Source organism: Lytechinus variegatus, chromosome 9 (assembly GCF_018143015.1).
Source record: "Lytechinus variegatus isolate NC3 chromosome 9, Lvar_3.0, whole genome shotgun sequence".
Lineage (NCBI taxonomy): Eukaryota > Metazoa > Echinodermata > Echinoidea > Temnopleuroida > Toxopneustidae > Lytechinus > Lytechinus variegatus.
The window spans coordinates 29,713,644-29,739,761 of NC_054748.1; the positions used below are offsets into that span (position 1 = coordinate 29,713,644).

General features: G+C 36.9%; 3 protein-coding genes across 10 annotated transcripts in view; 2 read left to right on the top strand and 1 right to left on the bottom strand.

The window, feature by feature from the left end:
- Positions 1–11,917, top strand: part of LOC121421687 — a 31,053-nt gene extending 19,136 nt beyond the window's left edge. The window contains exon 3 of the mRNA XM_041616464.1: positions 10,936–11,917. Coding sequence (XP_041472398.1) covers positions 10,936–11,789 — 854 coding nt within the window. The 3' untranslated portion in view covers positions 11,790–11,917. The remainder of the gene's footprint in view (positions 1–10,935) is intronic.
- A 2,619-nt stretch (positions 11,918–14,536) lies between these two features.
- LOC121421938 (nucleoside diphosphate kinase A 2-like) lies at positions 14,537–15,977 on the bottom strand. The gene is made up of 2 exons (XM_041616737.1): positions 15,911–15,977; positions 14,537–15,181 (listed from the first exon to the last, which is right to left on the bottom strand). Exons 1-2 carry the CDS (start codon positions 15,975–15,977, stop codon positions 14,631–14,633), a joined length of 618 nt encoding a protein of 205 aa, XP_041472671.1. The 3' UTR covers positions 14,537–14,630.
- Positions 15,978–23,484: 7,507 nt separating this feature from the next.
- The window catches only part of LOC121421688 (signal peptide, CUB and EGF-like domain-containing protein 1), a 51,742-nt gene continuing 49,108 nt past the window's right edge, over positions 23,485–26,118 (top strand). For 3 of the 8 annotated variants that reach the window (XM_041616467.1, XM_041616465.1, XM_041616468.1), the window contains exon 1: positions 23,485–25,605. In XM_041616467.1, coding sequence (XP_041472401.1) covers positions 25,518–25,605 — 88 coding nt within the window. In that variant the 5' untranslated portion in view covers positions 23,485–25,517. The remainder of the gene's footprint in view (positions 25,606–26,118) is intronic. The other 5 variants (XM_041616469.1, XM_041616470.1, XM_041616472.1 and 2 more) reach the window with 3 other exon arrangements.

Below are 26,118 nucleotides of genomic sequence, written 5' to 3' on the forward strand. Positions count from 1 at the left end.
ATGTTTTGATTCTATTAAGAAAATTTTATTACGAAAAACGAACAAAAAAAATTGGTCGTAACACCCGACGTAACTCCTTTAAAATCTCAATGCGATGAACCGCTTCCTCGTTTAACGGATCAGTATCAGTGCTTTAATTATTTTTATAAAAGCCTACCTCAAAGGAATATCCAAGCGGGCGGGGGGGGGGGAGGGGGTTAAGGAAATGAAACTAGGAAACAATCGAATCATTAGCGCCTTTAAGCTAAAAATGCAATATTTGTCGGAATGCAATGCAACTTGCTTTTGTTGGATTCCAATCACATTTTGCCGTTCATTTACTCCACCCCTCTTACAAACGTCAATCTTTTATCGATCCCCCAAATCGTAACCCGCATCTTTACATCCTGAAGTGATACACTCGAGTCGGAAATGACACGAAATAAGGCGAAAAACACACAAATTCCACACTCGTTATTCACAAAAAAAGTTATTTATGTTTTCCACATTTTGAGTGAGAAATGTCAGATATGTCACTCTTCGCCCCCATATTTTCCAGATGATCAAGTCTATTTTCGAGGGAATAAAAGCAAAGTGTTTTGGTAACTGCGTTGTGGTCTTTTGTGAGTTAATCGTGGAGGTGGCTTTTGCCCCTTAGAATAACACACGGCTACAATAAAACGGAAACGCCGTTCTGACAAAAATGGGACTTTTTCAATTTTTTTCCATATTGTCAAAAAATAGGGTTTTACGGTCAGTTTTGACCCCCCAAATCTCTTTTCAAGTGGTACTATCCAGGAATCTCAACTCAGTTCAGTTCAATTTAATTATTACCAATTAAAATCACAATATAACAATTCATGAAAATACATTACAATTGAACAAATGTAAACAGACACATGTATTATAAAATATTTCATATGAAATATACATGTATGTATACTGTAAGTTTACCATATCAAGTAATAAAGAAAATAGAGAAGTTATGAAAACTCCAAAATTGAGTTTGTCAAGATTGTATTCCCCTAAAGCAATGATAACTGATAAGACCAATACATGTTAACCTGCGCTTTCTTAAGTATTTTAGAAATGACCAGAAGGTTTTTTTTTGTTTAGTTCGAATGAAGTAAAGCATTGTTGTTTTATCACGATGTGTTTGCATAAATTCACATCTTTTCATCGACAAGAATAAACAAATAAATTTGTTGATTCCCTATAGTGATAGTGTTTTGAATCCAATCTGCGTCTACCATCTAACTTTATTGAATGCTGAATATGGGTGAAAACAATACAACAATTTCGAGGTTAAAGGACAAGTCCACCCCAACAAAAACTTGATTTAAATAAAAAGAGAAAAATTCAGCGAGCATAACATTGAAAATTTCAACAAAATCGGATGTAAAATAAGAAAGTTATGGCATTTTAAAGTTTCGCTTCATTTCACAAAACAGTTATATACACATCTCGGTCAGTATGCAATAAGGAACTGATGACATCACTTACTCACTATTTCTTTTGTATTTTATTACATGAAATATGAAATATCTTTATTTTCTCGTCATTGTCATGTGAAATAAGTTTCATTCCTCCCTGAACACGTGGAATTCCATTATTTTAACATTTTGTTCTCAGGACAAGTAGGTTCTAATCGTCAAATTCGTAAAACTTGAAATAATGTATAATTCAAACAATAAAAACAAAAGAAATAGTGAGTGAGTGACATCATCGGCTTTCTCATTTGGATGTAACTGGCTCGTTCATATAACTATTTTGTTAAAAATAAGCGAAACTTTGAAATGTCATAACTTTCTTATTTTACATCCGATTTTGATGAAATTTTCAGCATTGTGCTTGTCTGATTTTTCTTTATTGATTCAAATCAACATTTTTCTGAGGTGGACTTGACGTTTAAGATCGAAAAGTAACCATTTAGGAATCATAATGAAGAATTGAATTTTATGTAGTAGTCAGATTGAAACTTTTTTCAAGTCAGTAATTCTATCAGTTTTTTTAATCCAATTAGCTCATTCAACGTGATTATAATACTCAGCGTATGTTTTGGTTTGTCATATCCTCGAGCATATTTGCTTACGATGAAAATACGTCTTCCTTAAGTGATGTTATGATCAGTGATATATGTTTGTGGATTATTGTCAAAACTTTTTGTTATATTTGTGATACAATATTGCTATGTAGAAATAAAAAAGTATATATCAAATCAAGGTTTTTGTGGCGAATGGAGTGGGGTCATGAGTACATGAGAAAATTGTTTTTTCTCCCTGACTTGCATAAATATATCTAGATTTATGATTTTGCCATAGAGTAGACCCTTCCCATTTACGACCGGTAAAATTCCTTGTCGAGCGACGAAAACAAATACCTGGATTAATTTCTTCAGTAAACTCAAACAGAGGATCTTGATCTATTTTCTATTGATGAGTTGATTTGATTTACGATTTGCCCCGCGTTTTTTCCCCCTAACGTGCCTCCCTCTGACCATGTTTTTCTTTCGTACGCATTATGACGTCATGTATAATAATCTTCTCTACTTCATACATTGTCGCTCATATAATTCATGATTGAGTAATATTTTTTGTGTATGATTACAAAAGAAAAAAAACCCGAACTCAAAGCTGAAAAATGATCACTTGCACAGATAATCACATGTGGGACAAAGCGCATACATTTGTAAATCCGAAGGTTCGTTATTCCGAAGGTTCGTATTTCCGATGGTTCGTAATTCCTAAGGTTCGATAGTCCGAAAACGAAATGAGGTTCGTAATTCCGAAGGTTCCTTAGTCCGAAAAAGAAGTGAGGTTCGTAATTCCGAAGGTTCGTTAGTCCGAAAACGAAAAGAGAAACGAACCTTATTTCGTTTTCGGACTAACAAACCTTCACTGTAAAAAAATGATGTGCTAGTTTAGCACTTCCAGTGCTTGTATAGTGACTGCACTACGAGTGCTGACTTTCTAATTTAATTTTGAACTAGAAAATCAGCACTCGTAGTGCAGTCACTATACAAGCACTGTAAGTGCTAAATTAGCACTTCATTTTTTAAAGTGTTCGGAACAACGAACCATATTTCGTTTTCGGATTAACGAACCTTTGGAACATCGAAACTTATTTCGTTTTCGCATTATCGAACCTTCGTAATAAAGAACCTTCGGAATTACGAAGTGTAACCGGGACAAAGTATGTTTTTTTTTTGGATTAACGAACATCAAGGTATACGCAATTTACGTGTTTCGGAATTACGAACCTTCGGAATAAAGAACCTTCGGAATTACGAAGTATAACCGGGACAAAGTATGTTATATCATTTGGATGAATACAAGACACCTGGCTGAAATGCACCGGTTATTCTTTCCATTTTTCTACCAGAATATTTTGTCACATACTGTTTCAGAAAACGAATGTTAACATGCAAACATTGAGGCCTAGATAGTTACTTTGTTGGACATGTTGGATTCTGCTCGAAATGATTTTTCTAGATCGGAACCACACCGGGCATTTGTAAGTTCAATCCATGTATGCGTATCAATTGTCTGTGAATAAAACATATCTACGAACTTTATAAATGATATGGTCAACATTACAAGTCTATAAACATTATAAATGATGCGCGATAGCTCAGTCGGTAGAGCGGGGTTTCGGATTCCGGTGACCCGAGTTCGATTTCCAAGTGGTGCGCTAGTGCCCTTTGGTAAGGCATTTATTCTCATTACCAGGTCCCTCGGAGAGGACCTTAGCCCGTTGGTCCCCGGGTTGCTTGCTCACAGGCATTCGTGCTTTCTTAGCAGTCAGGTAAAAAAAACCTCGGTATAAATGATGAACATGAATACACAAAATTCTATAAATGATGATGGGGGAGCATGAATGTAAGACTACCTGTTCGCGTTATGTGTCCATCATTGATCAACCGTAATTCATGAATGGCCCCACGGGCATTATAAAGTTGAAATTGCTACTTATTCCATCAAAACCAAAGAATAGCATAGCGCACAGTGCTAACGCTCTGGGATATTGTACTACGCACCCTTCAATCATATATGATTGGCACGGGACGTGTACCCATCACGATGTAGTCTATAAAACCAGGCGCTATTATGCGTCAGCAACAGGTAGGTCTAGATGGTAAATGGTGGAGATTCGTTTTACGTGATTACCAAGAAAAACATGAATACGTGAATAAGCAAGCAACCAGTTTTGTTTTGTTTAATGCTATGACTTTGGACTTCAGGCCTAATATACGGGTAAAACAATTAAAGCCTGTTAAGATGTCTGTTAGGTACTTGCTTCTTTAAAAATAGGTAATTATGTAAATTGTTACTTGTAAAATCAGAAAACAAACTAAAGTAAGAGTATTTTCCGAAATTGCGTTTTATAGGTTCATCCTTTTACCAATACATCAACTCTGACTATGTTTCGTTTTCATAACCATACAGCCTAAAGGAGCTCTAGATCACGGCTGTCCAGCAATTACCTAGCCATGATACTTATTTATCTACCTATTTCATGTATTTGCATTCTTTTTCATTTATTTATTCATTTGTATTCACGCATTTAGTCATTCATCTGTTTATATATTGATTATTATCATAGTTATAATAATGCATTTGTTACTTTATAAAGTATAATCAGTAATGATTGTTTATGGGGGAAGGAAGGCCTTTATTACAATATTTCTTTCAATGTTTGTATATGTCTATTCTCATTTACACGTTGGTTTGAGGCCCGACTATTTTATTAGAGGAGGGGGGGGGGGGCGCTGACACGGTCATTACAAGTTGGACAGTATGTTCGAAAATGGTACGACCAAGACGATGATACCTCCTTGGTACGACCAAGAAATCCTCGGAATACCCAGGCTGCCAAAATCTATTTTGTTAAAGGTCAAGTCCACCTCAGAAAAATGTTGATTTGAATCAATAGAGAAAAATCAGAAAAGCACAATGCTGAAAATTTCATCAAAATCTGATGTAAAATAAGAAAGTTATGACATTTCAAAGTTTCGCTTTGTTTTAACAAACTAGTTATATGAACGAGCCAGTTACATAAAATGATAGAATCAATATCACTCACTATTTCTTTTGATTTTATTGTTTGAATTCTACAATATTTCAATTTTTACGAATTTGATGATTAGGACCTCCTTGCCTGAAGCACAAAATGTTTAAATAATGGAATTCCACGTGTTCAGGGAGGAATGAAACTTCACTCCACATGACAATGACGAGAAAATCAAAATATTTCATATAATGAAATACAAAAGAAATAGTGAGTGAGTGATGTCATCAGTTCCCTCATTTGCATACCGCCCGAGATGTGCATATAACTGTTTTGTAAAATCATGGACCTGCTGGTAGGTCCATGGTAAAATGAAGCGTAAATTTAAAATGTCATAACTTTCTTCTTTTACATCCGATTTTGATGAAATTTTCAGTGTTATGCTTCTTGAATTTTTCTCTTTTTATTCAAATCAAGTTTTTGTTGGGGTGGACTTGTCCTTTAAAATATTACGCAGTCGATTCCCATAACGAGCAGGAATGTGACAAGTTTCATAAAATTAAAGGAATAAGTTGGGGGTGGGGGATAAAATGAGACGATGTTCCCTTACTTTGACATTGGTGTGTGGGTGTGTGTGTGACGGGGGGGGGGGTGTATGTTACCCATGTCCTCTGCCGCTTCGCATAGTTTTTATCATTTCCCCCTTCGCAGACAAATATTTTCTATCTTCCCAAGCATGCTGTTGGAAAGATTGCCCTCTCTCGGACAGTCTTTACATTGTCTATTTCATTTCGAATGATTGCTGGAGGAGCTTTATGGAAGAAAAACTAGTATAGCCTATATTTTTTTGTTAAAAGTCATGCCCACCAGACAAGCATAATGCTGAAAATTTCATCAAAATCGAACGTAAAATAAGAAAGTTATGACATTTTCAATTTTCGCTTATTTTTAACAAAATAGTTATATGCACAATTTAGTCACATGCAAACGAGAGAATCAATGATGTCCCTCACTCACTATTTCTTTAGTTTTTTATTGTTTGAATTATACCATATTTCAATTTTTACAGATTTGTCAATAAAGACCAACTAGACTGAAACATAAAATGTTAAACAATGGTAATTCCACATGTTCAGCATGTTCAGGGGCGAAATAAAAGTGTGTTTCACAGGACAATGAGGAGAAAATTTGAATTTTTTATATTTCATATAATAAAAACAAAATAAATAGTGAGTGAATGATGTCATCAGTTCCCTCATTTGCATACCGACCAGGATGTGAATATAACTATTTTGTGAAATTAAGCGAAACTGAAAAATATCATAACTTTCTTATTTTACACCATATTTTGATGAAATTTTCAGTGTTGTGCTTGTTGGATTTCTCTCTTTTTATTCAAATCCACTTTTTCGTTGGGGTGGACTTGTCCTTTAATGGTATAGGAGCACGTCTCTTGTAGATAATGCACATGAATTAGATTAGAAGAAGTAAGCCTTCATTCTAAAAATTCGAATGTTAAATCAACATTTGAAAGGTTGGAGGAGTGATAACCTTTTCAAAATGTTACATCGAACCTTGTATAAAGCTGAATCCAACATTTCAAGTGTTGGGTAGAACCATTTAAAGTGGTAAATGCAACATTTAGAAAATGTTGTCACTCCTCCAACCTTTCAAATGTTTAGTTAACATTTCTTTTTTTAGAGTTCAGATCAATGTATTTATTTCTTTTTTTAAGTTGCTCAGATCCTCGGTGCTATGTATATATTTTATGTTTGAGTGTTGATGGGTGTGTGTACAGTATCTGTGTGTAAGATAGGAAGAGAGAGAGAGGGAGGGAGGGGGGGGGGGGGGTGAACTAGGTAGAGGGCGGTAGTTTGGACCCATCATGCCCATGTGAAAGGGAGGCTACATTCTCAAAGACCGACATAGAGGGAGACTCACAAACAAAATCAAACTACTCTCTCTACCCTCAAGGCTGCTACTAAAGTGGAGGGGGAGAAGAGGGGGGGGGGGGGGGGAGGGGGAGAGGGAGGTGTGAGTATTTCTCTAGATTTTAAAGAAAGTACATTCCCTTCCATAAGGGCCGAAACTGTATTAGAGGGATGGATGTGTGTAACGGCCTCCGTACAAATTACCACTGGTTCACTTCCCAAATTTGGAACAATCGCGTTTTGCTTTTCTAAATCATTAATTATTTCTGAATGTATACGAATATATCCCTTTATTTGAGGTTCAAATAGATTGTTCAAATACTAACATAACGATTTCTTATTATTATTGAAAGGCTTTATTATTTTTTTAGTAAAGACCAAATTTATTAAATCGTATTGCTTATAAACGTCCTTTGCGACTAGATATTCCACTCACTTTTACTCTAAACGAGGATAGCATAGTCACAGATTTTAACAACCCTGGTACGATGGATTAGAACTTTGCACAGTAGGATATTCAATGTCTCAATACGAGCATCAATATTTTTGTCAGGGTGAACTTTTCCTTTATTGCAGGGGTTTAATGAACTCTTCTTGCATATCCTCTTACATTTCTTTATTTGGAACGAATGAATTTTGTCAAGACAGACGTGAGAAATAGTGGAATAGAGCCAACTACACTCATGATAACCTCAGTTGTACTTTGGGAGAAACCAAGTCCCGAAATTGAAATGATTGTTGAAAGTCTAACTCAAGTGGGCGTAAAATTCGTTTTTTTTACCATATATTCTGCGAGGCAATAGAAAGTTTTCAATAGATATATTCATTGTCCATTTTAGAAGTGATCCCGCTCGGGGGGGAATGACAAAAGGTCTTCCTTCCTAATTACACTAATAGTTATATTACTAAGTCTTCGGTCTCATGAGACTGTAACAACATGGATTAGGTCGCAGTCAAACCAAATAATTGACTGTTGATCGATCAAAATTACCACGTTATTTTCAATGAGATGTCATCGGTCGATTTGGAGTGGATTCCGTTCGTGTGACTTGGCCAGTAATGCGACGGTCACAAAAACATTTACGAACACCGTACGAACGATTTAATACCAGTTATTACTGTGTATGAAAATCGTTGTTACGGCGATCGTAAAGGTATGTGTGACCGAAGCAAAAGGTGGAACCGGTATGCATGTGAAGACAAGAAGGTGAATGCAATATCATAGTGCAATAGTGCAGGCACTTTTAGTGTTTGTCAGGGAGAAAAATCCTTTTGAATATTCATACGTGATTTCACAAGATCATGTCAATCCTAGCTGCCAAGAAGAAGACAAAGAAGAAGAAAAAGAAGAAGAAGAAGGAGGAGGAGAAGAAGAAGAAAAAGATGAAGAAGGAGGAGAAGAAGAAATAATGGGAGAGTCATAGATATGAAGAAGGGAAGGAAGAGTTAGGAAGTAGAAAAATAGTGATAAGAAGACCAATAAGAGAAAGAATACCAAAGAGAGAAGAAAAAATGAAACCTTTCAACATGTTCAAGGGATGGTCCGGGTTGAAAATATTTATATCTTAATACAACTTGGAGCGTTGTGGCCCAGTGGATTAGTTTCCGGACTCTGAAACAGAGGGTCGTGGGTTCGAATCCAAACCATGGCGTAATTTCCTTCAGCAAGAAATTGATCCACAATGTGCTGCACTCAACCCAGGTGAGGTAAATGGGTACCTGGCAGGAATTTATTCCTTGAAAGGCAGCGCGCGTAACAGCTGCACTGCTAAAGCCAGGGTAATTATGCTGCATATACTGTAGAGCGCTTAGAGACTTCTGACATATATAAGCAAGTATAATTGCCACATAGCGTAGAATTCACTGAGCAAAATGCCGAAAATTTCATCAAAATCTGATAACAAATAATAAAGTTATTGAAGTTTAAAGTTTATTAGCAATATTTTGTGAAAACAGTCGTCATGAATATTCATTAGGTGGGCTGATGATGTCACATCTCCACTTTCCGTTTTCTTATTATATTACATAAAATCATATTGTTTTCATTATTTCAAACTTGTGTAAATAACACGTCTCCCTTATAATGAAATAAGTTGCAGCAATAAATATATAATGCATTAAATCAGTTGTCAATCCAATTTTTCTAGTTCTTGGAGGAAAAAAAATGAATAAACCCAATATCATATAATAAAATACAAAAGCAAAAGTGGAGATGTGACATCATCAGCCCACCTAATGAATATTTATGACGACTAATTTCACAAAATATTGCTAAATTTTAAAATTTCAATAACTTTGTTATTTCATATCCGATTTTGATGAAATTTTCGACGTTTTGCTCAATGAATTCTACTCTAATTATTAAGTTATACATACTTTTCAGCCTGGACCATCCCTTTAAGAATTAGAGAAAAGACGAAACACCTTGCTCGTTGTGTCACATTATGTAATGCATTTTTAAGGACGTTGGATGGGGGAGGCTCTTGGGATAGGCGCACATAAAGGTTTCGGGAATATTAACACGTGTACTAGAAATGTTTTAATATCCCCTTGGGATCAGCCGGGACAGTAACCCGTTTTGATGATTTGAGTCCTAAAGCATCCAAATGAGGTAATTTATTTAATTAAATTGACATAATTACAAAACCAAAATGTAATAAGTTTCCATCAAATACATATTCACTACTATGACAATACGCCTTTTAAAATCATGTATTTTATTTGGGAAATGTGCAAAGAACTCTCACGCTGAAATAAATAGCCACGTTTAGCACTCCGAAATCACCAAATTTATCTCGTTAAATTCAATAATGCCTTTTCATTTCCTTTGCCGGGATTATCATTAACAATTTCTCATGATTACTTTTAAATTGGGTACTTTAGAGTTCTTCCTTGATGTGTACTCTTCGGACACTTGTACTACTTCTAAGTAGGATTAATATAAGGTTGTGATTACGAAGGTAGTCATTATTGCAGGTTATATTAAGATCAGCTTACAAACAGGAAATTACAAGGAAACCTATTAAATAATTTTCAAGGCTCACGCGTTCATTTTACACTCTTATTTAGACTTATTTATGCTTAACTGACAAATAAATTCGAATTAAAGGAAATGAGTATAGTGAAACCGAATGAAAGTGAACCATGTAGATGTAAGTTTAACAATAAATTATTTAGATTCATAAATGCCGTAACAAACGAAAGCAAATGGAAATTTAAGTAAAGACGAAAAAATATATATATATCTAAATTACATGCCGAATGATGTTAATTTATGAATTAAAGTCGATTGAAAAAAAATGTAGTTGTGTTCTTTAGATTATTGTTAAAATGAATAAGAAAAGTGATTCCTAATTATTACAAGTTAAGTCAACAATCATTATGAATACTATTCAATCTATGAGTAAGTGTTCATCGTAAAAACGATGTTTGAAACACGATGTTTCTGCCCATCATTCTATTATAAGAACTATTATTTTAAACATATGAAGAAGTTCAAAATTTCTAAAAAGGATGATTTACTTTTTTTTCAAACAAGTTGTTTAAAAACTTTTAAACAATTGTTGTTAGGGTGACGGGCTTAAGCAACGTGCTTATGGTTTTAAACACCGTTGGGTCCCTCTGCAGAAACAGTTAAATTGAATTGCAATTAAAAACTAGCACAAGTTCAAAATGGCTTCTTTTACAAAAAAAGAAAAAGAAAAAAAATAGACGATGTACAAAGCATACAATATGGTCATAGATTAGAAGATAATGTTAATTGGATTAACTGGGTACTATACCAGGTGTAGTGTAGACCAAGCGACTTTTAGACCAAAGTGATTATAGACCAAATGGGCTTATGGGCTTAGCCCGATAGGTATAAGATTATCTGAGAAAAAGACCAGCTGCTTGTAGACCAATTGCAGCAAAGGTTTGCTTTGCAAATACTATATTTATATATTTTTATCTCTTTAAACATTCAATATTGACAATAGTCTTTTGTTCTGTTTCTTTTGCTTCCACTGCATGATTTTAGCCCTTTGCCACGGAGACCATGGCCAAAGTCTTTACGAACGGGAAAGAATCTTTCTAGACCTACGTACTGGAATCGTCGAACAAGGTCAGGGTGAGTTCATCAAGCTCTTGGTCTATCCAAAAGCCTCGCCAAATTTCGGCTGTGACGGACAGGCCGTCCTTAAAATCTCATTCGCCGGGCCCTATCGGATGGCTCGCCTTTTTTTGGACTACTACGAACCACCCCGGAACTGGACGTTGGACATCTCCGACTCACCCGGTGGTGACGGAATGGGAGGCGATGGCGACCTAACGTCTAACATGGCTGAACTACAGATACGCGACAAACAAATGCGTGTCTACAGCAACGGACTCTCCGGGTACACCTCCGAGACCTTGAATGGCGGTCTCCTACTCAAGATAGTTGATGATATCGTCCAAGCTGGCACGAAACTCAAGTTGGAGATAGCCGACGAGAAGGTCAGGTGGAATAACCGTGAGAGCAGCAAGGGGGTCATGGAAAGTCGATATTTATTCACACTGAATGGTCAGATACCCGAGTACGGGGAAATGGACCACGATATTTACGTCGGATTGAATCGGGTTCCTTCGAGCACCTCTCGGACGGGATCGGGTCTTTGTCGGGCGACGATTATTATGATGTCGGAAAGAGATCCTGAACCTACATCCGCGTCGGGTAAGTCCAAACACTTCTTTTCAGCTTGGGAACGATATTGTGTATATTTACCTCGCAAAAGTGACAGAAGTTTCCTTTCCGAAAACCTTGTCGTGTCTTGCTGTAAGCCATTCAGCGGCATAACCAACATAGACACATACCTACGAGGTGAAATGCGAATCGCTTGTCAAACTGTTTAAATATATAACCATAACATATTGGCATTATTCTAATGCCGGAGCAAAACGATGTAGTGATGTTGCTCCTATCGTTGGGATGCACTCCGGAATCAAAGAGGACTTTCTATCACACTTTGTAACAGAACAAGTTCACCTGTCGGAGATTTTGCTCGCCAACAGCATGAACACGAGGTTGCGATTATATGGGTTGCAAGCTAAGAAACACCAGCTGTCCTGCGCTCCGTCCACGGCAGCGTTTATGAATTAAACTTTCAACATATGTGAGAAATTCTACATGTACAACAAGTAACCTTCACTGCAAAATATGAAGTGCTAGTTTAGCACTTACAATACTCGTATAGTGACTGCACTACGAGTGCTGATTTTCTCGTTTAAATTTTAACTAGAAAATCAGCACTCGTAGTACAGTCACTATACAAGCACTGTAAGTGCTAAATTAGCAATTCATTTTTTCAGTGTTGATTTAAGCTACGCCTACCATTGCTCTCTTAGCTCAATTCTTTCAATATATATTTGTTTTAGAGTGCCTATGTGTGATTGAACATCCAGTGCAGATTGATAAGAATACAGTTAATCGATGTATGATCACGGAAATTCGCGCCGATCTAAGTTTGGTGTCACCAAGCATTTGTACAGAAAATATAAGCACAATCCTTCCGCCTTTTTCATAAAGACTTACAATTGTTACGACCATGGAAAACGTGATTTTAATCGGCTGCTAGGCCATATTAACATAATAATGGCAAATATAACCAGATCGTAACGGCTATAGATCTACAATATGGGATAATAATTTTTTTTTTTTTGCACAATACGTTCGAAGGCCCCTAAATAACAGACCGGTGTTTATCAAATCGTTATCACGTGAATTGAATGATACGCCGAATCTGAGTCAAATCTAATCACAAAAACAAGCAAAGTAGAAAAGAAAGAAAGGAACAACCGAAAAAAAATCCCAAAGAACTCACTCGTTTTAAACGCAGTATCTCACCGTACGAAATCTAAGCGATATTGAAAATTTCCTTTGGTTTTATAAAAAAAGAAATGTTACCGAAACATTTGAAAGGTTGGAGGAGTGACAACATTTTCTAAATGTTACCACTTTAAATGGTTCTACCCAACACTTAAAATGTTGGATTGAGCTTTAGACAAGGTTGGATATGTAACATTTGGAAAAGGTTGTCACTCCTCCAACCTTTCAAACGTTGATTTAACATTCGAATTTTTAGAGTGTACGTTTAGTTTCTTGAACCTGAAATTAAACAGATTGGCAAATTTCGAAGAGAAGTCCACATCCGTGGATTGCAGCCAATTGCAAAGCGCCAATCTTGATTATGTTTATATTCAAAGGGTTCAACTTCCTGAATAGCATCCAATCAGAGCAGTTGTTTTTTGTGTAGGGTAGATTGCCAATATTTATGTTACGAGTCCCAAGACATCGTTTCATCAGGCGTTTTGTCATTGGCTTATCCTCCCAACTTTGCTCACAGCCAATCAGATCCTTGGATTTCCGTAGCTTAAAACAGTCACCTGGGAAAACTATCGACGAGACGTTTCATGAAAAGCACCCTGTTATAGCGGGGTGCAGTGTCCACATCGCTTCAAGTCTGAACTCCCGTTCGTTGACACTCTCTTACAAAACTGGGGAAGGAGGTTATTCCAATCAACTAGGTTCTCTACAGCGGCGGTGAATAGCAATAAATCGTTAAAATCGTGGAAGGCGAGACTCTCTTTCCGTTATCTTGGCATCGTCAGTAAGTTCCTCCGCTAAAAGCATCACATCATGTTTGCAAACCAGCGAGATGTAGTTTATCGGTCAATGTCGTGTTAATGTTCAAAATTTCGCGCTTCCTTACAAGCACCTGTGGTATAGAATACCAATCCTTTATAAGATTGAATAATCTGAGTCAAATCTAATCACAAAAAAAAGCAAAGGAGAAAAGAAAGAAACGACCGAACAAAAAATCTCAAAAGAACTCACTAGTTTTTAAACGCAGTATCTCACCATGTCTTATTAAAAAAACACACCAGAAGTTTGAGCAAAGTGATATGGTAGGTAAACTTGCGCGCACGTCGACTTCAGTGTTAACAAATATATTAATAATGAGTATCTAGAATGTATTTTCGATTTGTATGAACCATCATTGCTCATGTTTGTATAATGATACAATGTAGATAGAGCAACAGAATACAGAATCGTATTCCCTTTGAAGTCATGCTTGATGCCGCATGGATGAAAAAAAAATGGTAAGGCATATAATAATAATAAAACGAAATAAATAAAATCTGCAGCTAGGCAGGAATCGTATGTTCTTGCATACGATTCCTGCCTAGCTGCAGATTTTATTTATTTCATTTTATTATTATTATTTTTTGGGTAGGGGCATTTACAAAGGGAAATGCTTTCGTAATGATAACTACTCTTCGGAGTCTTCGCTACCTCTATTTGGATAATACGAGCGGTGCATATTCCTGCTTACTTTTACAGGCGTTAGTGAATATGACTTGAACTTACATCATTAATGAATATATTCCACTGATCTAACAGGAACGTTTGATTGTTGGGAAGAATCGGAACTGTGTCAAAATATAGATTTCTTTAAGAATGGTAAACTTTAAACATTTTTACATATTGAAACTTATGTATGCCATAGTACAATATCAAGCCGAATTACCAAACTTTTAATTACAATAACCCAGGAAGAAGTGCTAATTTAGCAAATATCCAAGAAGATTCTGTAATTTCCAGAAGGAGTCCGTTTACTCAACTTTCAAAGAACAATGTAATTCCATTCGTTGTCGATTTATTGCAATACGCAAGGAAATTGAATTATGCCTCAATCATGAATGGAATAAGTCATCATAGAATTCATACATGATAGGCTCGGTGCAGAGCGTATAGTTTACAACTTCCTCTGGTCTGAACCAAAGGCTAATCTCAGAGTTGGCCGCCTCCACGCTGTCAGAAGCGTGGCAGACATCTCGACCGAGATCGAGAGAATAGTCTCCGCGGATCGTCCCGGGTACACAATTATCCGGGTGGGAGTCTCCAAGCATCAGACGTACCTGCCTCACTGCATCCTGTGCTTCCCAGACCATGACAAAGACGGGGTAAGTGGCAAAGAATTTCAGGATTCCAGCGAAAAATGAACGGGATTGAAACCGAGCATAGTGAGTCCTGATGATATCCTCAGTGGCCATCGTCATCTTCCCAGCAACCATCTTGAAGCCACGCTTTTCGAAGCGGTGGATGATGTCGCCGACGAGTCCTCTTTGAACCCCATCCGGTTTGACCATGATGAAAGTTCTCTCAACCTTCTTCAGACTAGCTGTCCTGTTGAACAATGCTGGAACATAGAAGGAAGACCTTGAGATTGATTTTATACAGATATATGATTATGGTAATCTCAACAGTGATAAGAGCCATGCTAACATGGCCCATCAGTCAACCAAAATCTAGGTTTCTTTCTTATAAGAATAGAGATAGTGCCATAATCATGGTAATCCCACGTTCTTGTTTTTATGAAACGGGTCCCTGCGTTTACAGATGGCAAAACGCGGACACTGACTATATTTCATTTATTTGACCATTTAAAATCAACATAGTACATGAAAACCATAAAATAAGTATCATACAAATCATCCATTAACAAACAAAATAACCATTTAAAATGGCCAGGACTCTCTCTTTTGAATCGATACAAACGACATGAAATTTGCTGCTTGATATAGTCTCTTCTGTCTTCACTGATAATGTAAAAAGTAATGATAGTCAGCATTTAATTTCCTGACAATATTTGTATTGCTTCCGATGCACATGATTCCAAGCACCACATGCTATTACCATGGCTTTAACAAACTGCTCTGTTCCGGCGTTGGAGCATTCAGGGAATCAATTTCCTATACTCGGGTGATAAGGCAGTCCACTTCTAAGCCTCTCCTTATGCATGTTGAGTAATCTTGGAAATTCAATAACTTAGCTTGAAAATTATATTTGAAGACCGTGTTTTCAATATCGCACAATAGGGTGTGACACCTCCAAAACCCCAAGTGTGTTTTGGGTGACGATTGCACTTTGTTACATTATGATTCTGTGAGTAATACCAAAAGCCTTTGCTTACCAGTCCATTCACGATCCTTGTCTTCGCCCGCATATGGTTCTGGTGCCCCAGCGCCCATCAAGATCATTTCGTTCAGGAAGAGGAAAATGGCCAAGCGATATAGAGTATGTACATCCATTTGGTATTTCTAGAGGAAAGAAGGACCACTTTCACATGTTATTTGCACTCGCAATGTAGAGGCCTACCTATTATTAGTGAGGAGCATGTAATTCGCATGTTATCACTATATACAAAGGGAAAGGAAAAAAATAAAGTAAAATTGAAACATGCTATTTGACTGCTGTACACGTGAACATTTTAATTTATCATCTATGCATTGTAACTTATGTTGTCGATGGGCACGATTGGGCAAAAGTTGTGGAACAAAAGTCTTACCATCGAACGGATGCGATCAAAGAATATGACGTTTGATGATGAAATCTTCTAAATTCGCTTTGGATGCCAACACTTGTCACTGTCCTGGTCGATATTCAACAACCCTCTTTTAATCACGTTGGTCTGCACAAATGGTCACGATGCTGTCCAAGCGACATGTGCTCATTTTATCAAAAATGGTAGTGCATTACACGTGGATTGTAATTAGCACTATGCTATTCTCTATGCTTCAGCCACACTGCCCAAGTCATCTCTAAACCTACTAAATCAATTAGGTTGTTTCCAATGGCATACCATTGTTCGTTTTGGAGTCGGATTCGTTTGTGTGACCGTAGCTATATGCTTGATCGGAAAGCCGACATTGCCGATTTATATTACTGCAATTCAATTTTGATTGAAAAATCGAAAACCACAAGAAAAACATGAGAAACCAAATCTCGAAAAGAGCTGGTAGATTTTAGCTTCATCATTACGATCCGTGGATCTGTCGTTTTCCATTTAGCATACGGCCATTTGTTTTATCTCCCATTCAATTTTTTTGCTCCTCATGGTTACATCTGTCATTGGAAATAAAGGAATAATTAATTATCTTTTGTGGCTCCTGCGCTCCTTAACAAAAAGATTAGCGGTCAATCGCTGAATGGACTGACCAGTCAAGATCAACGTTTCACGCATATTTAATTCGAAACACTAAACAAATAGGCCCATATTCTGATAGCACGTTTAACTTAAACTCAGGTTTAAAGTTGTGGTTTAAGTATGGATAGCCAATTGTTACATAATCACTAACAGTAGATATATCGTACTTCAGCTCACTCGGCTCTCAAATCCCCATGATTGTCTAGGAAGTATAAATAGATGGTTGTCTTAACCAGCAATGAATCAGGAAAGAGCACAGTAAACACAAGAAACATACAACTTAATAAAAATGTTGATACGTTTGGCTTCCCATACTTAACTACAACTTTAAACCTGAGTTTAAGTTAAACCTCACTTCAAAATACGGGCCATTGTGTTCTTTCATATTGGCTATTTCTCGCAAGCTTTGTGTTACGGAGCCCGGGAGCTCACAAAACAGTGTTATTCCAGTCTTAAAAAGATAAAAATAAAAGCACACACCATGCACATTTACACACGCACACATACATAAACAAAGAAACAAATCCAAAACAGTATAAGTCTTAAGTTTTGTGTATTGCCTATCAATGGTCTTTCATTGGTCTTTCATTATCTTGTTCTGCACAGAATGAAGAGAGAGAAGAGAAAGCTCGCGAGAGAGATACTTCATACATAGCGTGAACCACCGTCCAAAATTGTGTCCCTTAACTGTATCAGAGTGTAAACTACTGTCCCAAAGTGTGTCCCCGCAGTGTATACATAGTGTGAACCACTAGGTCAAAGGGAGTCCCTGCAGTGTAAACATAGTGTAAAAACACTGTCCCAAAGGCTGTCCACGCAGTGTGTAACACTGTCCGAATGGGTGTCCCCTCAGTGTACACATAGTGTGAAACAGTGTCCCAAAGGAAGTCCCTGCAATGTAAACATAGTGTGAACCACTGGGCCAAAGGATGTCCCTGCAGTGTAAACATAGTGTAAAAACACTGTCCCAAAGGCTGCCCATGCAGTTTGAAACACTGTCCCAATGGGTGCACCCGCAGTACACAGTGCGTATCAAAAAAGTTTACACTTGGAAAAAATCCTGTAAAATTTTACATTTGTAATATCCTGAAAATTTTTCCACATTTCAACATTGGTACAAATCCACTTAAGCAAATGACGATATAAGTGTCGAAAAATATTTCCGCTTGAGTGAGCACCACTTACTTCTGAAAAGTTAGTGAAAAATGATTTGCGCAGAACTCTGAAATAGTTATGCGAATAAAAGTAGACCTTAATCATGAAAAAAGCGTTGGATTTAGCTTATAAAAGTGATCTGAAGACATCTTATACCTTTTTAACTTGTTACCTCGCCCAAAACACTTCGAAACGTGCTATGCGCCCCACCCCACTCACCCACACACCGAAGCCATCGTGACGATATTTGCTTTACACTGAGCTGTGATTTAGGCTTCACTTTCATTTTGTTAATCATTGTAAAGCTTGGGTAAAGTTTGGAGAAAAAGTATTGATGAAAAATGATAAAAACTTAGTGAAACAATTCTGGAGATGTCTGAAGTAAACCTTTGTTCAGATTCAGTTATGTGCTCAGATCCAGCTGGCACAAAAAGGGTAAAGATTGTTCTTACTTAGTGTTGAAGTTTCAATTTAGGTGGCAAAATTGTAACAAAATGCTTGAATGTATCCGTTTTATTTCAATTAACCGAAAAGTGTGAGAAAAAATGTATGAGAAATGTTTCGCAGGGTAAGTTTAAGTTCGCCCTTTCCCCTTGACACAGCGTGAAAACGAGCATTTCTGCGCAAACAGATTTCTGCGAGCTTAACAAAAATGGACAGTGCTCACTGAAGCGTAACATTCTGTCAAAACTTTTACTTTCATTAGTTGGATGAAAACCAAACCCAAGATTATAAGTCAAAAAATTACCCACATGTTGTACATTTTTGAATTCCCAGGTCTTTTTCAAAGTGTAAACTTTTTTTTGATACGCACTGTAGTGTGAACGACTATCCCGAAGTGTGTCCCGACACTGTATACATACCGTGAAACACTTTCCCAAAAGGGGACCCCACAGTATAGTGTGAAGCACTATCCCGAAGTGTGTCCCGACAGTGTATACATAACGTTAAACACTTTGAAATCACGTCCACACTATTAGATTTGAGCATTTTGTCAGTGTGAATCGATCACATCTTCTCACAGACCAGTATGTGAACACACAAACTGTGTAGGTATGATGTCATCATACTTTAGAAGTGGCAATCACATCTTTTCATTGCGCTCTATATGAATACATAAAGCATGGCACTGTTCTTTACAGCACTTTTCAGGATGCTCTATGCCTAAAAAGCAAAGTTATCTAAATTGTTGATTTTTACCGTTTACCATTGTTTACCGATAAATTCGGGTTCTTTAGTTTTCATGTGAATATTCTTTGATTTACCTTTGCTAGATTCGTGTGATTGCTATGTACATTTCATTTATTTATCTACTTTTATTTATATATTTATTTCTGTTTTCATTTATTTCTGATCTTTTGTCATGGTAACCCATTATATAAGTAGTGGTCTTGTGGCCCTCAATAATAATAAACATGCCAGACCAAATTTTTCCAGTTTGAAACGGAAAGTACAAATTTTTTTTTCGAAAAAAATTACTGTCACAAAGAATTATCATAATTCAAAGTATTAAATGACTCACCTGTTCATGTTTGTCGGTCAAATTTCAGTACTCAACAGAAAATGTGCCCTTTAACATAACCTTTTTTCCCCTTTTTAAGTGGCGCAATCACTGTCGGCGAATTATGTTTCGGTGCATTACGTCATATCTCGGGGCGGACTAATAGCGCGGGTAAATTAGTGTCGACACATGAGATGTCACGTGATACCAGTCTGTGATTACAAGACGTGACACATCACACGTATAATACACACGTACCGTAACCTTGAGTCGGTCCTCTCAACGGCAAAGTGCCACTTGGTCTACACTCGCCTCGTATAATGTCTGTTTGGTCTCATCCCTTTTCGTCCACCAACCGTTTGGTCTAATTACCATTTAGCTCAAGTACTATTTACTTTCATTTCCAGTTTTATCCTTCCGGCCCAATTTCATTTAATACCCATTTGGTCTAACCCCACATATTAGGCTATATGGTTACACGATTTGATTATGAAACAAATTTTCATTTGACAGTTAAATTAAAGACTATATATGGCCCGTATTGTGAAATCGGGTTTAATGAAACCCTGGTTTAAAGTTGTAGTTTAACGATGGAGAGCCGATAACACAAAACTGTATTAGGACACGTTCAGTTTATTAACTATTATGACAATGAGGTAATTTTAATTAACTGTCACAGAATTATATCTGAATTTTTCTCTTCACTATGAAAGCGAAGGGAAACAAAATAGTAAGAAATATACAATGTAACAGAGTTTTTGAGTTTTTGGCTCCCCATAATTTTAGCACAGAGTTAGACCATGGGAGATGTTAAACCTGACTTCAGAATACGGGCCTGTGAAGTAGACGAAGCAGAAATTAGACCAAATGAATATTAGACTGAGTGGCTGTTAGACCAAGTGCAGTACATATACCAAACAGCAAAAGACCAATCCGTCAGTAGGCCAATCAGATTCAGGGCAATAGATTATCTGAGAAGGAGTTCACCCCGATTTTTAAGTTACTTAGTATAGATATAAAGGCTATGAATAGCTCAGTTTACGACGGGGGGGGGGGGTGTCAACTTAAGGTACAATTCGTTTCATATCCACTCATATTCAAACCTATATTATTGTCTAATGAGATTTGACGAACATAAATTAAAAAAAAAGATTATGATAAAGTTATGAATTATTGAAATTAGGTTTTGTGACGTATCTTAGGGATATCGCCCTCACTGTCTGTCATTTGTTGTAAAATTATGTAAATTGCATTTATTACCCTTTTCATGGTTGATTATAATTTGTTATATATTATTTATTGAAGCATCGTGACGATTAGGACATTTTAAATGTAGATGTGAAGTTACCTTTGCGATTTTTTTTACTAATATATATTTTATTTATCTATTTATCAGAATATATTTAAATAGGTAATAGCATTTCTAAAAAAAGTGGCAGAACGACGATTAACATCAATATCATACACGGAAATAAAGAAATTCCTGCAATATATTTTCTGTATGTATATATACAAAATATATATGTTTTATTTCTTACGAAAGAAAATACGGCTGCTATAGATATTGAAAATATAATGTAAATAATAGCAATATCTAATGAAAACAATGATAATGCCAATACTACTAATGATAATAAAGTATAGATGAATAGATAAATTTTAATCTCTATTAATCGGTAAAAGTAATGATCGAATACGTATATTTCCTTTACAGTTTTTAAGAACCAAATGATTTAGCAGGCAATAATGTTTCAAGCATCATTAATTATGCTCCGCAATATTTAAAGGCTTATTATTTTCCATCCCTAACTTACAGTGTTGATTCAAGAGTCAATGTGTATGGGGGCGTAATCAGTCACCCTTTTCTTTTAAGTTATTAAAAAAAACTCGCATATCACTTTTTATTTATTTGATTGTAGGATAACAAACCATTGTCGATTGTCGATTGACCAGGAATCGAACCCAGGACTTCACGTGTCTAAGGCGCCTTAGCGTCGTAGCACCTTATCGCGGCAGTTAAGCTATCCATTAGCTTAAAATCTCAGATTATTCCTATCTAACCTGCAGATTTGCAATTATAATATGATAACGTCAATAACTGCAAAAAAAAGATTCTGAATGAAGTTAAACTGTCCCTTTAAGACTTAAGTTCAAGTTGCGTTCGCGTTTTCCCCGAACCACTTGAACCAACCCTCACGGGTCATTCCATATTCATAGGGGCACCCTTTAAGCCACGTCGGGGTCTCTTCTCCCTTAACTATTGTCAGTCGTATGATTAAAAATAACCCAGCCTGTCTGTAAATTATACTCCACATAACACCCACGTGTTATTTTCGTCCTGACTCATTTAAAAGACAATTGTATAAAGAAGAGGGGGTTGCGAAAGGGCAATATTCATCTTTTTAAAATAATCAATGAATTGACGAATAATATTCTGTCTGGCACTAATCTAATTAAGGTCAACGACTTTGATGACCGATGTTAATTTTTTAAGGGATTCCTTGTATTATCGGATATGACAGAGTTTCAACAGATTGTATAAAAAATATAAAAAAGTTCATTTTACTGTCTGTCTTTTGTGCTTGCAGGGGCAGGAAATATTTTTGCTGTATTGTCAAAATTGGTGTTCCAGACCGCAATCAAGAATTGAAGCAATACCTGTAAATTTTTCACAAAACTAATGATTTTTATGTTATTTTGACATTCTAAAATTTAGTTAAATTCAGTTCTGGTATAAATGACTACCGTCTAGCGTTTCCAAATTTTTGTCAGGTACCTATTTACCTTACCCAGGTTGTGTGCAGCACGATCCTGATCATTTTTTTTTAATTATTTGTTTATCTATATATAAACGATTTCAAAAAAAGTTATTTCAGGTTAAAGTGATTGGTTAACATTGGTTTGACTTTTAAAAAATCTGAGCTAGAAGGTCACACTTGTCACCTGTGTCTGTGATATGTTTAAAAAATGAAGCCCAGAAGAAATTGCGTTCGAAAATAATTATTTAGTGCTTCAAAAATTGAAATATAAAGTGACCGAAAACACCATCTTAATTTCATCCATACACTTATGTGTACTTTTTAGGCATCTATAAGACACCTATTTACAAAATCGGGGTTGGTCTTGTAGTAATAATGGTTGTTTTCAGGGTTTATTAGTTCTAATACATGCACTTGTACACATGTTTCATCTTCGTTTGAGAATTTTTTAAATCAGCTGCTCACAAAGTTAAACAATACCTTTAATATACTTTCGGCTATCTATAATCACGCCATTCGGCATTGAATATTGCTAAAGGATTAGATTGAGAATATCCTAATAGATGGTTCAAAGAGTCGTTTCCTCCCACTCTACTTCATTTTATTTTCACTCATTTTTTTTGACATGGTGATCAGCGATGAGGCGTATTACACCAACATTTAGTCCAAATGATCGTTAAAGAGCTAGTTAAATTACCCTATAAGTTCCCAAGGGATGGAATTACCTTTCCCAAGAAAGGTAATTGCGCTTAAAGAAGACAATACATGTAAGCTGTAGCCTTTAAAGGGTAATCTTGTTTTGAAAAAGCTGTCATTTCGTGCTTGAATTGAGTTAGGCCGAATCGATTACTAAAGAACCGTCTCTCTTTTGTCGCAGCTCCTTCAAAGGTTTCAACGGAGTTGTGTAATTGTTAACGTTTTCTCATCTTTCACAAACATATGACTGGGCGGAGACACGGATTTTTTGTTTTCATTTTTAATTTATAAGGAAAATGAAATGTCCTTCATAATAATCATTACGGTGGAGGTCAAAAATAATATTGGAATATTAGGGAAGAAAATGCCGGTACAGCTCTTCACATCGATTTCCCATTCTCCTCGAGGATTTTAAGAAGGGTATCAGTTCAGAATGATTATAGTCTACTGAGAGTTGGTGTAGTTCTTACATGATCTTACAACTCTATCCTACTAATTTGATACTTGCGGATGATGACTATCTGTGGTATATCTTTCATGAAATATCATTTACTAGCCAAATTACCCTTCTGTCCAGATACCAATGTTTCTTTTACCAATCAAATTAGTTTTGTGATCAGATAGAGTGTCATTATTTGTCGGAAATCCTCCGTTTTCTGCTTCATGTAATCCTGTTCTTTCGTCTAGCCATCTATAGGCAACTGCTGATACAATGGGGGCGCACTATTGTCCCCCTTCTCCCATCTTCATTTAACCCAGTAAGGATCCAATACCCCTAATAGTATTAACAGTGCATTCAACCCTTAAATCGTTTCGATCTGTTCCATTGAAAGCAGATTGTTACTTTCCAATAATAAAGGAGAAATAAGGAAGCCGGACAATATTTGCCTCCTTTCACCATGCCGAGGTGATAATAAGCGAACAGTTTCTGGTGAATGGAGTATGTTAAACATGCCAAAACAACTAGCGTGAAGTGATGATGTGAAGTGCTCTGATCCTTACTCGAAGACGTCGACTCCTGTTTGGTTTTGTTGATTAAGGCGATAGGGTTAAATGATACGGGAGTGGAGAGAGAGTGGTGGTGAGCTCATATTGGTTCCATGTCAGACAGGTTCTCTTATTTCACCCCGACTCCCATCGAAAACTCGTGATGGTATCTTAACACCAACATCATCTTTGTCTTCGAGTCTGGTTTTAAAATACCTCTCCAGACATCAATGAAAACAGTCACAGGAGACGGGTAAAAGCTTTGTGGATGAATACTTGGTTTACACAACACCCCTCCGACCTGGCATTCTGGAATTATTTGGGTTTATGTCTTAAAGGAGTCTAGAGAATTGGAGCACCAACTATTTAGTCATCACAAAATAAAAACCACATCGGGACTAGAGTCTTGCGGAAACATCTATCTTTAAATCGGCTACGCCTTCTTAATTTACTTACAGAATAAGACGAAAATGAGTTGCTACAAAGTACCTCCAGTTTTGCCCTGATTATCAACCTGAAGTAAGACAAAAAGCTGCCGCCGTCTTTTCCCGCACTCTTATTTTCAATTGAAACGACCTTCTAGCTTCCAGGGGCTACGCAAAATTAGATGCACGCGTCTGGCGTCCATTTACACAGTGAACAAGTATACCACTTGGACGTCTTAAGTTCAAAGTAGTGCTCTCAATCTTTCTTCTCTCTCACTCTCTCTCTCTTTCGGCGTGAGCAGAGACAGAGGGGACGGTACGGGGTGGTGGACGAAACGAAATGGGATGACGATGGGAGAGGTTGTCTGATGAAGAGGCGAGCCCCCGTTTCGATCTTTTTTTTCTCTCGTAAAACGAGAGTAAGAGGAGGGAAAGATTGTCGTCCCGAAAGCTGGTTATTCACCTCTTGTGTTATCCTATCTCACCAGCCAGGCATGGTGTGTGTGAAGATACCATACGTGCAGCAGTACTCCGTCCGAGGTTGGCCCTGAAGTTGCGGGAGAGCAGAGTGGCACGGATCGCATCTTATTCTTAAAGATCCTTCTTAAGCTGCAGCACAAGCAAAGAATTTGAAGCCGATAAATAGCCACGTGGTGTCTCCACACGCCACGACTCCGACTCCACCTCTTCGAAACAGGCAGATGCAGGTTGCTAGCTCGTCAAAGAATCATCACAACACACACCTCATCATCTGGACTGCCCGCTAGTATAAGTACTTGACCCCTCCACCAACATTTATTTCCATCTTTCTCGAAAGAAGTATAAAACTCCAAAGAAGAGTTTTGCTGAAAATAAACTCTAAATTCAACCATCTACCCAAGTGCGATTAAACCAGGCAGTCTCGGTTCCCTGGTTTATCAATTTAACGACAGTGGTCATCCCCAAAACACCATCTCCATCAGTTGGGACAAAGCAAGAAGTTTGTAACCTCCATCGGATCTCTCCGCGCCACCATAACATCAACAAACCTCTTTCTTGTTGACACTGTAAACCGATCTGGCCGCTTCACGATGAGCTCTGTTTATTTACTACTTTGCTTTTATTTGTTAGCTTCATTCCTCCTAGTCACCTGTGCACAGGAACCCGTCGCCAGCACTGGTAAGTCACAATTTCATTCATCTGGGCCCCGACACACGAAGCTTAGCAATCATTGTAGAAGAATATATTTACGATTGATTGACCATCGAGAAAATCTATCGCTTACCTTTGTTTTACAGGAGCCCGGTATTCTTAAAGTCTATCACGAAGCCTGTGTTTAGAAACAGTACTTACCATAACTGATTAAAATTCCATGAATAGTATTGGCTTTAAACATTGATAATTGAATCCATGTTAATTACCTGTGTATTGTCGCACTTCTTAATTTAGAGCAAGTTTTGCCATGTAAAAATGACCATTCTACCAAAGCACTTTTAAAGATATGCTACATATGTGTAATGAAAGTACTTGAGTAAAGAGTAATTGTTGATCAATCAACAATAAACTTATTGGATATTTAAGGATTAGTTGATGGCTCGTTGCAACCCGTCTGTGATTAAGAAGCAGTCTAAAAATGTTGAAATTATTTGGTAAAATAAATATAACAGACAGCAATCACACTTCCCCGAATGT

Bases quoted from the DNA above. Each gene is read 5' to 3' on its own strand.
- LOC121421938 (XM_041616737.1), bottom strand. From the start codon at position 15,977: ATGATCTTGATGGGCGCTGGGGCACCAGAACCATATGCGGGCGAAGAC. The intron at 15,182-15,910 runs GTAAGCAAAGGC...TACCATAATCAT, and splicing joins CAAGGATCGTGAATGGACTG to ATATCTGTATAAAATCAATC.